We start from the raw sequence: 15947 nt of genomic DNA, 5'->3' as shown, positions 1-15947 counted from the left end.
TTTTTAATAACCAATAATTTAGTAAATTTTTTTTGCATGTACCATTTTTTTTTTTTTGTTAATGAATAGAAATGATAAGTAGAAATCTTGAAGTTATGATATTATTAATCATTTGAGAAAACCTATACCTACTTACAATCAGGAAGTATTAAAAAAAAAAAAAAAAAACTTTTGGGGCACCAAACAAGGAGTTTGCCTCTGGTGCAAAATTGTCTTAATCCGGCCGTGACAGAAAGGTGGCAAAATGATCTAGACTATTTAAAAAGCTTACAAATGGAAGTAGAGAAAATACTGTAACAGGAATTATATGAATTAAAACTGATATATCCTAGATATGTGGAGTGTGAGACTGTTAAATGAAACAAGAGGTGACAGAACAGTGGTAGGAAAATCCATCAAAACCTTATATGTGAGAAGGTAGCAGGGAGAAGATGTTTGACCAGCATGCTCAGATATGGAGATATAAAAGTTTTGCAGTGGCATACTTCATGTGCATAATTCAGATAGCTTGGTGAGAAGATCAAATTTCAGATGATTGGAGGTCAAGCTCATAGTTCCCATCTGTAAAAAGGAGAATAAAGCTGAATGTAAGAATTACAAAGAAATTTTTCTAGTATGTGTTTCCTAGTATGATTTATTCAAGCATACTTGAGAGAAGAGGCTGAGAAAAATTGTAGAAGAGAAATTTGGCAAACTGGATCAGGATCTGATCAGATATGGTAAAAGCATATGACAAGGTGCAAGAGAAAAGCTGTTCAAAACACTAGTTACATGGTGTAAATGGGAGACGTGGTACTGAGCAGTATATGGTGTGGCGCGCACACACAAAAAAAGTACTGAACTTCGACATCTCCCTTCAGTACACATGCTATGAGATGTGCCATTCGACTATTAGAGGGTATAAACAGCTAGGAGGAAAGTTTTTTCTGTGCAGGTTGCTGCTCTCACTCCCATTAGTTGACTGCAACAGACTTTGGATTGAAAGGATGCTAATTTGATAGTGTTCATGAAGTTCAGAATAATCTGACAGTGGAACTAAAAGCATCATGGCAGGGCAGTTTAAGTTTTTCTGAAGCATATATAACCACTGTAACAAGTGTTAATTTGGCCACTTGGAGATATGAGAAGAGAAAAAAAAATTCCTTATCCATATTTTTAGTTATTTGAATTCACTTTCATTATTTTTCATCAACTAGTGAAGTTCTCGTACTTCACTAGTTGATGTGCTTTTCAACAAAGCCATGAAATTCATCTCTGGAACAATAAGATTATCACCAAGTTACTGGCTCTCAGCTCTTAGTAATATCGCTCCTCCTCTTCTCCATTACAGAGGAAAAGATGTTTAGGCAACTTGTGGAGAATAATTATTGAAAGCAGTGACTTGCCCTCACATGAAAATGACTCATACGCACACACAGCTACTCACATACTTAAATCTAGATGAATCAATTAACATGAAAACACAAGGATAGGGATGAATAAAATATACTTTAATAGCTAACAATTTCAACTTGGAAATCAGTGGCATAATAAGGATAGTGAGGGGAATGAGCACTGCAACCTGCACAGAAAAAAAAAATTTTTTTTTCCCTCTTCATTGTTTATGACCTACCTAGTTAAATATGAGGCAGAACACATACAATGGGTTATTTAAAATAGTAAGATCCACCTTATGTTATGGAACAATACAAGTGAATAATAGAAGCATTAATTATTTAATATAAAGTAATATAAATTTAAAAAATTTTTAATGATGTCCAATTTGAATGAGACAAATTTTTAATAGGGAGAGGCAGTCGTTCCAATTCAGGTCTGGACAGTTGACCTGTCACTTTTCTTACTACAGATAGTGGATGTTCTGTGGAGAAAATATTACAAGAACACCAATCCTACATCATTAATAAGAAATTGAGAAATCTAACCTAGTTGGGGTTTTGCACTTTAGGGGTAGGGGAAGAAAAAATAAAGAAAATGTTTATAGGCATAAAAGAATGCAAATAGGAATGATCATGTTATCAATATGAAAATATTTAATCTATCATAGCGAAGATAGAATTGATAGCAACCACAATATCTTCTCATCTGGAAAACTTATTCTATTGGTACCACCAGAAATTGGAATGTTTGTTTAAAGAGCATGCTGAAGCCTTGTTCCAGCATCTGAATAACTGCCTCTCCCTATCAAAGATAAGAGTAAGGCTCATTCAAATCAGACATCACATTAACAAATTAAAAATAATAATTTGTTTCTTCTATTATTCACTTGATTATTCTATTTATAACATCATGCAGCTCTTACTATTTTAAATAATCGATGGCTCGTGGTTCTACCTTTTATTCAACTGTAATTTTCAGCTTGAAATATTTGGCTATTAAAGTTTATTATTTTATTCATCCTTATCCTCGTGTTCTTGTTTTAATTTTTCCAACTTTAAGGCACATGTATCTAAAAAAATCTGTTGCATTAATATAGATAACCAGCCTGGTGTGCAATTATTGCAGGACTTTGATATCACATTAGCTTGAAAATTTCACTGGCAGGGATGCACTAACTTATGTCACTAATCTTGATCCAGCCACCAGACCAAAAGCTCTGACTTCCAAGATATCTGTAGTCTACAGTAACTAGATCAGGACAAGACATGGGAGATGCAAACAAATGCTTCACTAATGGAAATTGATTTACTGTCCAATACTGTGATTGCAGCAGTTTATCCCAGGCCATTAAACATATTGTTAGCGACTACCCTGTGTTCTCTTATCCTGGAACTCGTATGGACTTTTTTAATGTTGCTGTTTGTTTTATGTAATAGTCCCATCTGTTTAATCTTGTGGCAATTTGCTATGTATATTATTTGCTAAATAAATAAATACTCTGGTTTGATAAATTTTATGAAATTTGGTGTTCATAATCTTTATTGCTAAATATATAATCAGCTATTTCCATTTTGATTATCGAAATCAGGGCTGTCCAAAACACAACTGCAGGCCGCATGCGGCCCACCTGTGGGTTTTGATTTTCACAAGCGAAAAAATAAAATAACAATTTGAACCGGATGCATATTAGATATTTTAATTCTATCACTAATCGATAATCTCGATGTTGGTTATTTTATTTGGTGTTTTACATCTCACTATACTCACTTGTTTTGCAAATATTAGATGTACCAAAGAAGCTCTTATGCTGTTTTGTTCCAACGTGCATGCTCCGGGGAATGTGAGTGCGCAATTAGTATTGTTCATTTGTTCAGCTATCGAGGTTGTATCACTGCTGGTCACCAAATTACTATGTATGCATTGTGATGCGGCCCTCGGATTACCTAAGGTTTAGACAGCCCTGATCTAAATTATACAAAATGTTATAAAATTATCAGCTACAGTTTCTACCAAATGAAAGATTTCATTTTCAGCTAAAGTGTGAAATATCTGTTATAAAAAAATGGATTATTTTGTACATATAACCTCCTGCAGGGAGTAACATCTATGTCATTAATAGTGTGATATTTGTTTGTGTGTGTGTGTGTGGTCAATCTTTTAGTTGGTTTGTTCTTATGGATTGTTTAAAGCCTTTGTAAGAACTAGTGAAACTATAATTAGAATTAGGCATAAATGTATATTTTTTAAATGATTTTTCATGCATAAGATTTAAAAGATTACCTGCATTCATAATTTAATGCAGTTGAGGAGCTGTTTTGTCTCCTTTTTTTTTAATTAACTAAAAAAAAATTGGGATTTTTATATAAGGTTTCATTTTAGTGCAGATGTTTGGATTATTGACAAATAAAATTTTTCAGTTTTATAGTTATTATACCTAAAAGCAATGTAATAATAATTGGCATTATTAATATTAATCATTTTTTTTATTCTTTCAGGCTATTTCAAGGATATGGGCCGAGAACGGTAAGTTTAAGGTTTTGTTTCATTTTCAGGTTGTGCATTGAGAGCTGCTTGGTTTAAATATTTATCAGTTGGTAACATAAGCAGACAAAGCGTTCATGTCAGTGAAGTCTTTCTCTTTGTTATTGGTTATTATATCATTTAGTTGTAAAAAAGTGGAAGAGTTTCTTAACAAAAGTGTTAAGAAAACATATGTGAGCATGCATATATGCATGCATTTGAGTTTGTTACAAGAAGTTGGAATTTAAAACACAACTTGAATGTGAAAGATGGTACTGTTGATGATTATCATTATAAAGCAAGTCCTGTCATTTTAGACAGAAGTGGAGCAGACACAGAGAATTCACTTCACTATTTTAGAAACACACTTTGTTAATAAGGAAGTATTTGGCAATATTGCATTTGGTGAAAGTACTGCAGATATCTCACATGAAGAGCTGGACAAATGAAGATTTTTCTGTGGCTTACATCCACAAAAGGTTTATTCATTAAACCTGTAGTATATTCGTACTGTGTGAGTGGGCTAGGGATGTTTTGCATTTTATTCAATTTTTACCTAGTCCAGAAACCCTGCTCTAGAGACCAAACGTGGAACTTTTTTTTTCAAGCCACTTCATGCCTCCAATAAGCAGGGCTGTGGTCTCACACAAGAAGATGAAATTCATCTCCCGCCTAAAGATAATCACAGACATCGATGTCCTTGGCAGGATTAGAACCTGCAGCCTGTTGGTTGGAGAGTGGATACAACTAACTACTCAACCAACTAGGCCAGCAAATCAAGCCAGTTATGGTTTCTTTTTATTAATACAGTAAAAAGCACTTTAATAAAGTGCTTTTTACTGTATCAATCCATCTAACATCTTGGTCTTCCTCTGGGTCTTTTTCCTGCCAACCCGGCAGAGAATACTTGTTTTGCTAATCTTTCCTCCCCCATTCTGTTTTGTGACCATAGCACCTGAGATTAGCTCTGCTAACAGATTCCTGGATGCTAACAATGTCAAGTTCTTTCCTAATATCCACGTTTTTTATATGATATTGCCATTGATGCCATCTGTTCATGCCCTAATCTTTCTCAGGACTCTCATATCTGTGGTCTCTAGTCTTTGGTCAAGTGTTTTATTTCTAACCCAGCTCTCAGATCCATAAGTTAAAATTGGTTTGAACACTGTTTTGTACACAGCTGCTTTAATGTTTTGACTAATTTCTTTCTTATTCCATATAAATTTATTCAGCTGACTTCCTACCATACCAACTTTGCCAATTCTGTTTATTTCCACATTTAATTTACCATCTTCGCTAAAAATTGCACCTAAATAGCTGAAATGTGTTACTTGTTTTATAGGTTCACCATTCAGGATATAGTTGATGTTTTCAATGTTTTTGCCTATTTTCATTGTCTTTTTATAATGATAATTTTCATACCAAATTTATTGCAACAGTTATTTAATTTAGGCAGGGAATCTTGCAGTCTTTTACTGGATCTATTCAGAAGTATAATGCCATCTGCATAAAGTAAAGAGCTAAGATTTTGATATCAGATTTAATACCACTTTTACTTCATAATGAATAACATGTAGATAATGTGCACCCTTGCGCACACCTGAATTTACCCTAAACCATCTTCCTAAACACACACACAGAGACCAGCTATATTACATTTAAAACAGTATGGCAAACAGACAATGATTTGATCAACCATTATTCTACTGACCTGACCTCTAGTGGGTAAAGAAAAAAAGTACATCAAAGCTATATTCTGTTTATAACATTATCAGAGAACAAATTCATATAAATAGTTTTATTACAGCAACAAAAGTGGTGTCCTAATTTAACACAAGTTTTTATATTAGAGTTAGGATCCTGGATTACTTGCAGCCCTATTTATAATAATTAACTCTTGGACGAAAAGGTTATGTGGGTAGAATATGTTTCTTTCATATTCTTGGGATTTTTGTTTAGATTAGGGTGGTTGACAAGGATTTCACAGGCCGCCTTAAATTTACGTTCGTACCACGTATCAGTGTGATGTAAACAACAAGTGCCTTTCCAGTCAATTCTATGTAGAGTATTAAGGGCATGATCAGAAAGGCCGGATTTACCGTAGTTATTAAATTTAGTGTGCCTTTTATGTTCCTTTTCTTCGGATAGGAATTGTGCATCCTGTTTCACCTACATAGGGCAAATTACAGGTGCAATAAATATGGTATACCAGGGTGAGCCAGCAGAGGAAGCGGATCCTTGGGTGAGTTGAATGAGTTCATTAATTTTGCAAAAGGTTTAAAGATGACGCTAAGGTTGTATTTCTGTGGTATTCTGTTTATTTTATTTGATATCCCTTTAATGTTTGGAATGGTTACTATTTTATTGTAATCTAGTTTATTTTTGTTTTTAAGTGAGGTCTTGTGAAGAATTTTTTTGATGCTATTTTGGCTGTAGGCATTTTTTAGGAAGATATTGCTGATAACTTTTAATTCATCTTTAAGTTCTTGTTCACTGGAGTAGATCATCAAAGCCCTGTTTTTGAGTGTGTGTCAATGACCTAGTTTTTGTGTTGTGGGTGGCAGGAGTTTTTTTTTATGCTGGCCAGTATGGTAGTCTTCCAGTAAACAGTGAAGGAAAGACTGTCAGAAAGAAGACATGTGGCAAGTGTATCTAGAATAGCGAAAACATCATCAGCTAGACTTTGGGTTTCAAAGTAAAGGAATCTAGAGCATGTTGTTCAAAAGCTTCCATATAAAAGTTAGCAATTGTGTGTGTGTGGGGGGTAACGGTGGGCTGACAGCTGTGCATTCTTTTTGTAGGTGGAAAGTGTTTTGCCACACAAAATAGCAGAACGTAGTACATGTGCAAAGAGCGCTGTGACATCTGGCAGGAATTTGTCTTGTAAAAGAATTGTGTCATTGATTGGGACATTTGTGAAAAGCACAGAGATGTCAAAATTGACTAAGAAATCACTTTTTTTCAGTATGATGTATTTAATTTTGTTTACCAAGGGTTGTGTGTTTTTAATATAGGAAAGGGAATGATCTACCAACTCCTTGAGCATTACTAATTTCTTGGCTAGATGATAATTGGGGCTGTCTATACCTTCAACTATCAGCCGGAGTGGTGCATTACTTGTGAATCTTGGGTAAGCCGTAAATTCTCAGCGAAACATCAGGAAATTAATTATTTCTAACACAATTTTAATCTCCATAATTTGTCTAATATGAATGCTGATTTTAGACATGTAACAGTAAAGCAAAGGCAGACTTGTTTGGGGTTGTTTATCTGAGAGAATTTAGAGTTCTATATTAGCTAGAGTGTTTTATAGTAGTGTGATTACAGTTCTCATGATTCCTGCCTGATGCCATTTACTTGAGTGCACTAGTTTTAGCTAAGGAATTGTAGATATGTTGTTTTTATGTGAATCCCACCAAAAAGATTGTAGACCTAACTGTACACAAGTAGGGTTAGGTCGACCACCCAACTATACTAATATGTGAATGGACTAAGAGCACTTGAGGCCTTCACTAATCAGGAAAGCAGTCTCACATGGTGTGGTGAAATTCATCTCCCACTTAAAGACATCAGAAATATCCATGCATCAGCAAGTGAGATTCTGACATGCATCCGGTTGGGTCGGTGTGTTATTTAGCCAGGCCAATACATTAACCACAAAATCTGAGAAATGTGTAAGTGTAGCTTACCAGCATATCCATGTAACAAATGGTGATGACCTATTTTTTATTAACTTGACCATACATTATTTGGTATTGCAGAGTTATTATTATCTATGTCCCTTCAGAGAGTGTGAGGACTCATTGAGGGAGGGCCATTTTGGTCACTCCTACTTAATATCTATCATATCTCTCCTTGAACATGTCACTGAAGGTACATTCACATCTAACATACAATTTCCCACACCACTTGTCATGAAAACTAGACCTCACATACTTTCTAGCCACTCCCTTAACCAGTTTCCAGTGATAACCCCAAGCTCTGCCTGCATCATGCCATGTAATGAGTGATGTGTTTGTAGCTGGAGGAATATGATGCTCCCAAGTCAGTGCAAATGTGTCGGAGTGAAATGGTTGTGAGAAGGGAACTGATGGAGTCTGAAAGAGGCGTTGATAGGATGCCATGTTGCAGGCCTATCTATTTGTCAATGAGATGGAAGCGCAGTGAGTCAACTGCGCTTCCATCATGGGTCATCCACTGCGCTACCTGCAGTGGATGACCCACCACACTTACTGAACACGACCATGGAGTGCTATGAAGAATGATATGTAAAAATCACCATTCATCTGCTGACACATTGAATGTGGAGATCCGGGCATCGACTGGAACATGAATCTGCACAAAAACATTCAGAGGCTTACATGAGTTTACATGGTAGGACCACAATATGCAAGCCCCAACATGCAGCATCATCTTCATTGGTGCAAAGAGCATGTACAGTGGGACATGGAAGCTTGGAAAGCTATGTTGTGGAGCAACAAATTATACTTTATCCTCTACCAAGCAGATAGATGGGTGTGGCTGTGGAGGAATGCCAGTGAATGTCTTACCAGAGTGTGTAACCCCAACTATGAAATTCGGAGGTGGTAGGGGTGTGATATGGTCCTGGTTTGTGGTGCCATGAACATTGAACTTTGAGAGCTATCTGAATATTCTGGACATGGAAGTTTGGAAAGCTATGTTGTGGAGCAACAAATTATACTTTATCCTCTACCAAGCAGATAGATGGGTGTGGTTGTGGAGGATGCCAGAGGTTACACTTTCTGGTAAGAGACATTCACCCCAACTATGAAATTCGGAGGTGGTGGTGTTGATGGTATGGTCCTGGTTTGTGGTGCCATGAACGTTGAACTTTGAGAGCTATCTGAATAGAATATTCTGGACAATGCAATGCTTCCTACTTTGTGGCATTTCTACAGAACTGACTATTGTCTCTTTCAGCAAGACATGCACCATGTCATAAGGCTGCTGCAGTAACTGTATAATTTGTGGACATGAACGTCACCACACTTGACTGGCCTTCACAGAGCCCTGATCTCAACCCTATTGAACATCTGTGGTGTGAACTGGAGCATTGAATGAGGTCAAGGGATGTCTGCCCCGCAACAATTCACCTCATTATATGCTTACAGGAAGATAGTCCAAAATTACGATTGATTGCTATAATACGCTTGTGGAAAGTATGTCCCATAAGATTGCTGCAGTCATCACAGCAAAAGGTGGTCTTACATCTTATTGAGATAGTGGCTGTTTGTTCCTCATAGTATGGTGTCCATTGACTTCTTTCCAAGCAATGCATAAACTTCACTTACTATAACTCCTCTATCCCTATCTCCTCTCATCTTTTCTGCTCCTCAAACTTTGAAGACCACATCCCCCCCCCCCCTCCTCCTTACACACCAGTCCTCATATGTGCAATTCAGTAAGCAGCCACATATTTTTCTCAACTGTCTTCTCATCTCCTCAGAGCCCAGCTGATTTCAGCACACTTGAGCCCAGATGTAGTATTATCATGTCCATTTAAATTATGGATGGTGATTTAACCACCTCAACAGGGTGGACCTGAACTTCACTGTCCACTACAACCCCCAAGTCTTTAGCTTTATTGACTGTTGGCAACAAATTCCCATTAATAAGGTACTCTGCTTTCAATGTTCTTCGTTCATAATGCAGTCATTAACATTTTCCTGTATAATTAATTTGGTTAAGTCAGTCTGAAGGATTCCAAATCTGATATGTCACTTTTTCCAACTTAGTAGCATCAGCAAATAACTGAATATTAACTATTATATTTACAGCTATTTGCCTGCTTCTGTTTAGGAGTGCCCCAGTTTAAATGCCATTGGCTCTTTTTCTCACGGATTCTTAGGGCATTGTAGATATACATTTATCAATAAATATATGTTGCATAGAGGACAAGAAATTTGCACATACCTTTTTGTGGGTGTTGTGGCTCTTCTTTTGCATTGCCCAAACTGCTGTGTGTGTGTGGGAGTGGGGGGGTTGGCAAGTGGGAGAATTGAAATAACCAATGGAAAAAACCCGGGTGTTTTTTTTTTTTTTTTTGAATAATATATATATACATATATATTATAAGGGATGGGCGGATCGTTTTTTATATATTTATATGAGGTGGGAAAGGGTGAAAGGGGGCTGTCTTTTGTAGAAAATCCCTACTGTTGTCCACTCACCTTTTGGATGCAATTCCTAACCAGCCTTTTTTTAAAACCTTGGTGTCTGCATTAGAGAGATACTGATTGGTCTGTATTTGCTGCATCAGTCCTAGCTCCATCCTTGTATATAGACTTATCTTTCATTAAGAATCAAAGATATCTTGACTCAAGTTGAACAATATGTCAGGGATATTGCTAATTCACTTGGACATTCCTTCAGCACCCTTGCTAACACCTCATTTAGTCCGACAGCTGTATTCAGTTCAAGCTTTGGTAACAGATTTAATACCTCTAGTTCATCCACTTCTGTTATATTATTGCCACATTTCTCTGTATCATCTAGAAAGTTAATGGGTTTGTCTGGAATGTATAGCTTACTGAAATGATCACTTAACAACTCATTTATTTCAAGTGGAAATTATTTATTGGATTCATGATATTGGATCATCCACAAGATTTTTTTTTTTATACATCTCCTGCTTAAAAGTGTTGTTCATTCATTTAATATCCATACAGTTTGTTTTTCTCCTAACTCTGAGAATACAGTCAGACATGACTACTTTCTATACACTGCTGATCCTCTAACATGCATTTTCTCATTCCATAACACTGCTTGCAGGATACCCAGTTCTCATTAAAGCACTATAATTTTGGTCTCACTATAGTTACCAGTACTATTATCATGCTTAATTGAAGCCAGAGCATTTAGCTGCTTTTCCTTTTTTCACTTTTAGATAATGCACTATGCTGAATGTTGACTGTACCTTCAGTACAGGTTTGCTGTTGTGAGAATCATCTCTGTTTATAGATTGATAGCCTATTTATTATTTTGGTCAAACTGGTAGAACTACATAGCAGAACTCAAACTATAAATAATCTTCATCCCATGGCAACCAGATATGGTTGCCATGGGATGAAGACAATTAAGTGGTTTCGCTTAAAAGAAGAGAGTGTGAGGAATCGTTTTAGGGAGAGAGTGTTAGAGAGGATTTTGGATGGACTGGAAAGTGTACAAGATTGGTGGAAACATAATTCAAAAGTAATCCTGAGCTGTGCAATCGAGGTGCTTGGTGAGACATCTGGAAAGATTAGAGAGCAGAAGGAGGGTTGGTGGTGGAATAATGATGTACAAGTGGCAGTGACAGCTAAGAGGAAGGCAAAGCAGAAGTGGGATGAGTCAAGAGTGGAAGAGGACAGAGAGGTGTACAAACAGAGAAAGCAAGAAGCCAAGAGAGTTGTGGCACAGGCGAAGGCCATGGCATATCAAGATCTGTATGATCAATTAGAAACAAAGGAAGGACAGAGAAAAATTTACCAACTAGCGAAGTGTAGAAATAAAGCAGCTAAGGACATCTTACATGTGAGGCAGATCAAAGATGCTGAAGGAAGAGTATTATGGAGGGATGTGGACATAAGAAACAGATGGAAAATATACTTTGAGGGACTTCTGAATGAGGAAAATGCAAGGACTCACAGAGGAGATGGGCAGCCTTCTGAGGGGATGGTGCAGAACATCAGTAGAATGGAAGTGACGGAGGCCATGAAGAGGATGAGGAATGGAAAAGCGGTGGGCCCCGACAGAATTCCAGTGGAGGCATGGAAGGCACTGGGGGAAGAGGGAATTGACCTGCTGTGGGACCTGTTCATGAAAGTTTGCCAACAGGAAAATATACCCGAGGAATGGAGGGAGAGTACTCTTGTTCCCATCTACAAGGGTAAAGGGGATGCACAAGAATGTAACAATTACAGAGGAATAAAGTTGATGTCCCACACAATGAAGATCCTAGAAAGGGTTCTTGATGGTAGATTGAGGGAGGAGGTGGAGATTGCAAAGGAACAATTTGGCTTCATGCCTGGTAGATCAACAACAGATGCTATCTTTGGGTTACGACAGATGATGGAAAAATATCGAGAGAAACAAAGGGAGCTGCATCTGGTATTTATTGATCTGGAGAAAGCATACGATAGAGTGCCAAGGCAAGAAGTCTGGAGGTGTCTGAGGGAGAAGAAGGTACCGGAGAAATATGTCAGGTTGGTGCAGGAAATGTACAGAAATGTGAAGACAAGTGTTCGGACCTGTTTGGGACAGACAGAAAGTTTTCAAGTAACAGTTGGCTTGCATCAAGGGTCAGCATTAAGTCCGTTTCTGTTTAATATTGTGATGGAGGTGGTAACAGAGGAGGTGAGAGAAGATGCACCTTGGACAATGTTGTATGCAGATGACATCTTGCTGTGTGTAGATTCAAGAGAAGAAGCGGAAACTAAACTGGAAAGATGGAGAAAAGTACTGGAAGAGAGAGGTATGAGACTGAGCAGAAGTAAGACAGAGTATATGTGTTGCGCAGTGGGTGGTGGCCAGGAGACAGACCTGGAGCTGGAAGGAAATGTCATCAGGAAGGTGAGAGACTTTAGATACTTAGGTTCGACAGTGGAAGAAGATGGAGGAGGTGAGAAGGAAGTGGGATGCAGGATACAAGCAGGTTGGAGGAACTGGAGGGAGATGGCTGGAGTGTTATGCGATAAGAGGGTGCCGATCAATCTGAAAGGCAAAATTTATAGGACAGTAGTGAGGCCAGCTATGACATATGCTATAGAAACTGTGGCCCTGAGGAAAAATAACATTAGCAGGATGGAAGTAGCAGAGATGAGAATGCTCAGGTGGATGTGCGGTGTGACCAGAAAGCATCATCTGAGAAATGACTATGTCGGGAACAGTGAAAGTTACGAACTTAGGAGCGAAAATACAGGAGGCAAGGTTGAGATGGTTTGGTCATGTGATGAGGAGGGAGGACAAATATGTGGGAAGAAGAGTCATGCAGATGGATGTGCAAGGAAGGCAGAAGCGTGGGCGGCCAAAGAAGAGATGGAGGGAGCTGGTAGAAGAGGACTTGAAGATGAAGAACTTGAATGTGGTGACAGCCCAAGACAGGAAGGTGTGGAGGAGACTCATAACAAACAGTGACCCCACTTAAGTGGGAGAAGCTGCAGAAGAAGAAGAAGATATGAAAAAGAGTTAAAAGCGATGAAATCAACCAGCTTAAGCAAAAGTGATGCTAATTTATCACTTGTTGGAGGTTGTTCATCATATATACTATGCTTAGATAAAAGTTTGTTCCTTTGACCATCAGTTTTCTGCTTTTGTATTTGAATGGCCAGATTTTGCTCTTGTTGATTGTGTCTTTTGATGGATTTATGAGGGTGGTTCTATAAGTTTCTGGCCTGACTAACTTTTAGAGGCAATCGAAAGAAAACAGTGTCACTTTCCTGTTGAGCAGATATTGTGTTATGTAGGTATCCTTGAGATGAGGAAGCATGAGAATGGGAATGATCAAAGTAGTCATGTAATTTGAGGTTCTAAATCTGAATTTAAAAATCATTGAAAGATGAAAAGGCACCTGTAGGCTCAATTGAATATTGCACTTGATGTGTACTAATGCAAGCAGAATCAGGAATCTGTTTTTACATGTTTTGCTGTGAATTATGAACTGTTTATAACATTTTATTGTATTATAAATAATGGCAGATCATATGCAAAGTAAGGATGCTGTTGCTACCAGTAAAAAGATGCATAAACCTGTTACATTATATGCCAAGTTTAAAATCTCCATTCGATTCAATTAATATCTTCAGTCTCTAGAAGCATCCTCACTGCTCATGTATTATGTGGTGTGGCATTGTCATCCACAAAAATGAATTCTTTGCCTTCATTGTAATATGGAAAATCTGAAACAAATCCTGATAAAAGCAACACAGAAAGCTTAGAAATAAAGAATAAATGGAATAGTAAAAGAGAACTAAGAAACTGGGACAAAAAAAAAGTTACCAGAAATTGTTCAATTCGAAGACAGTACAAAAGAAACAGTGCAATTGCAAAACGATACATAAGGGAAAAAAAACAAAAAACAGAGAGATGAAACACTTTTGTAACTGAACCAGAAAAGGATATAACTAAAATGTAGTAAGCATGTCCTGTTCAGACTTATTTAGTATGTGCAAAGATATCTGTCTATTTTCACAGTTTTTGGTCTTTTTTATTGCAAAGTTTCATGCCAAATTTGTTACAGCTATTATTCAGTTTAGTTAGTTAGTGAATCCTGGAGACTTGCTCTAGATGTGTTTAGGAGTACATCATCTGCATAAAGCATAGAGCTAAGTTTGGCATCTCCAATTCTATAGCAAACATGACCTTCCCTTAGTAAATCCATGCTGTTCATTACAAAATATGGATTCTCTGTTAACACAAAAATAGGTTAACAGAATCTATATTTTGTAATGAACTGCATGGGTTTACTAAGGAGAAGGTCATGTTTGCTGTAACTTGCTCACATTTTATGATAATCTGCCAGTTGAGTTAGACAAGGGAGTGGGTACACCTTGATACTTTGGACTTTGCTAAAGTTTTTGACAAGATTCAGCATGGAGGGTTGTTGAATAAGTTGGAGGATATGGGATTGGATTATAAACTGCTTCTTTGGGGATGGGAGTCTGCAAGATTTAAGGCAACCAGTGGTGTATCTCAGGGAGCAACCCTTGGTCCATTGTTATTCAATTGTTATACTTTAATTCAGTTGGGCCTTTGATCATGCCAACTGAAATTTTTAACAAAATATTAATAAGCTATTTAACTTTTATGTTTTTGCCTAATATATTTCACTAATAACTAATTGGAGGTCACTGTGTGAACCTAAAAATAGGCTTCACTAAAAATTTAGCAGGAATATTACTGTCACAATATGCTTGGGCACATATTCTTTCACAGCAAATTATACTTGTTTCCTCAAATATGACTTATAAATAATTAATAAAGAACAACATTCCAATTTACCTTGGTCCATTATAAGCTTGCATGTTGCTGTAGCAAGAAATAGCAAATTTAGCATGTTGTTTTTCATTAATTAAATTTAAAAAATAAAATTATGGGGTCAATGGAGTGAGTACTTATTATATTAAAATTACATGGATTGCATTTGAGTAGCAAAAAAGTTAGGTTCAAATTGATAAAATTAAGAATTTTTGTTCTGTACTACTGTTGTCTTATGGTTAACTCTAGTGCAGATTTCAGGCTTATAGAAATTTTATTTAGAATTTAATAGCAATGTTCAAAACCCTCAATCATGTTGGAGGAAATCTGTAATCTGGAAACTAAGAGAATGGGTCAAAAAGATATTTGGGACATATGTGAGATTTCCTATTCTTAAAATATTTCTATAATCAGCACTACCAAAAAATAAGGTCAAATAAATCAACCTTGAAAAGGTAAAGGAGTTCTTTTCTTCATTAAGAAGAATTTCAGTGGTATGTATTCATTTGGGTATTTCAACCTTTCCTTTAATATTAGTATCAAACATTTGACCTATTTTCCTGTAAATTTCATTTTCTTTAAAGAATACAATAATATTTCTCTCTCTCTCTTTTCTTGTGATTTTTATAACAGATTACTGTTGATATACTAATATGTATATTTGTGTTTTGTTTCAGATCTTTGGATCGGTACAGTATCCGTAGGGACACAATGATGAATGGAGTGAGTACAAGTAGCATATCAATAATTGTGAAAGAAACTATGAACACTTTTTTTTTTTTTAAGTAAAAAAAACTTACATTAATATTATCAGAATTAGTTTTGACAAATTCACTTCTTGTGAGTTCTTAAGTTATTTGTCTTGCTGGTCTTTTTGCATCTAATACAAGACTGTATAAACTTGCATCTGATGCTTGAGATAGTAATGTGGCCACCTTGGTTTTGGGGGAAATCTGATTCTTTGAACAGATCCAATTATCTCTTAGTAGGTGTATAAATTCCATTTCCTTCTTGCCATTTGATTTATTCTCTTTCCAATCTGTGTCTCCATAATTGAAGTCCTCCATAATAATTAC

At 36.6% G+C, this 15947-nt stretch overlaps 1 protein-coding gene across 2 annotated transcripts in view; it reads left to right on the top strand.

The window, feature by feature from the left end:
* LOC150093023 (uncharacterized) overlaps positions 1-15947 on the top strand; it is a 257599-nt gene that overhangs the window by 230455 nt on the left and 11197 nt on the right. For both annotated transcript variants that reach the window (XM_090413793.1, XM_090413794.1), the window contains exons 16-17: positions 3873-3900; positions 15549-15594. In XM_090413793.1, the coding sequence (XP_090269919.1) occupies positions 3873-3900; positions 15549-15594 (74 nt within the window). The remainder of the gene's footprint in view (positions 1-3872; positions 3901-15548; positions 15595-15947) is intronic.

Source organism: Typopeltis vanoorti, chromosome 24, assembly GCF_054136105.1.
Source record: "Typopeltis vanoorti isolate ZY-2024b chromosome 24, IOZ_Tvanoo_1.0, whole genome shotgun sequence".
Classification (NCBI taxonomy): Eukaryota; Metazoa; Arthropoda; class Arachnida; order Uropygi; family Thelyphonidae; genus Typopeltis; species Typopeltis vanoorti.
The sequence above is the reverse complement of the archived record's forward strand: the minus strand, read 5'-3'. Positions and strand labels throughout refer to the sequence as shown.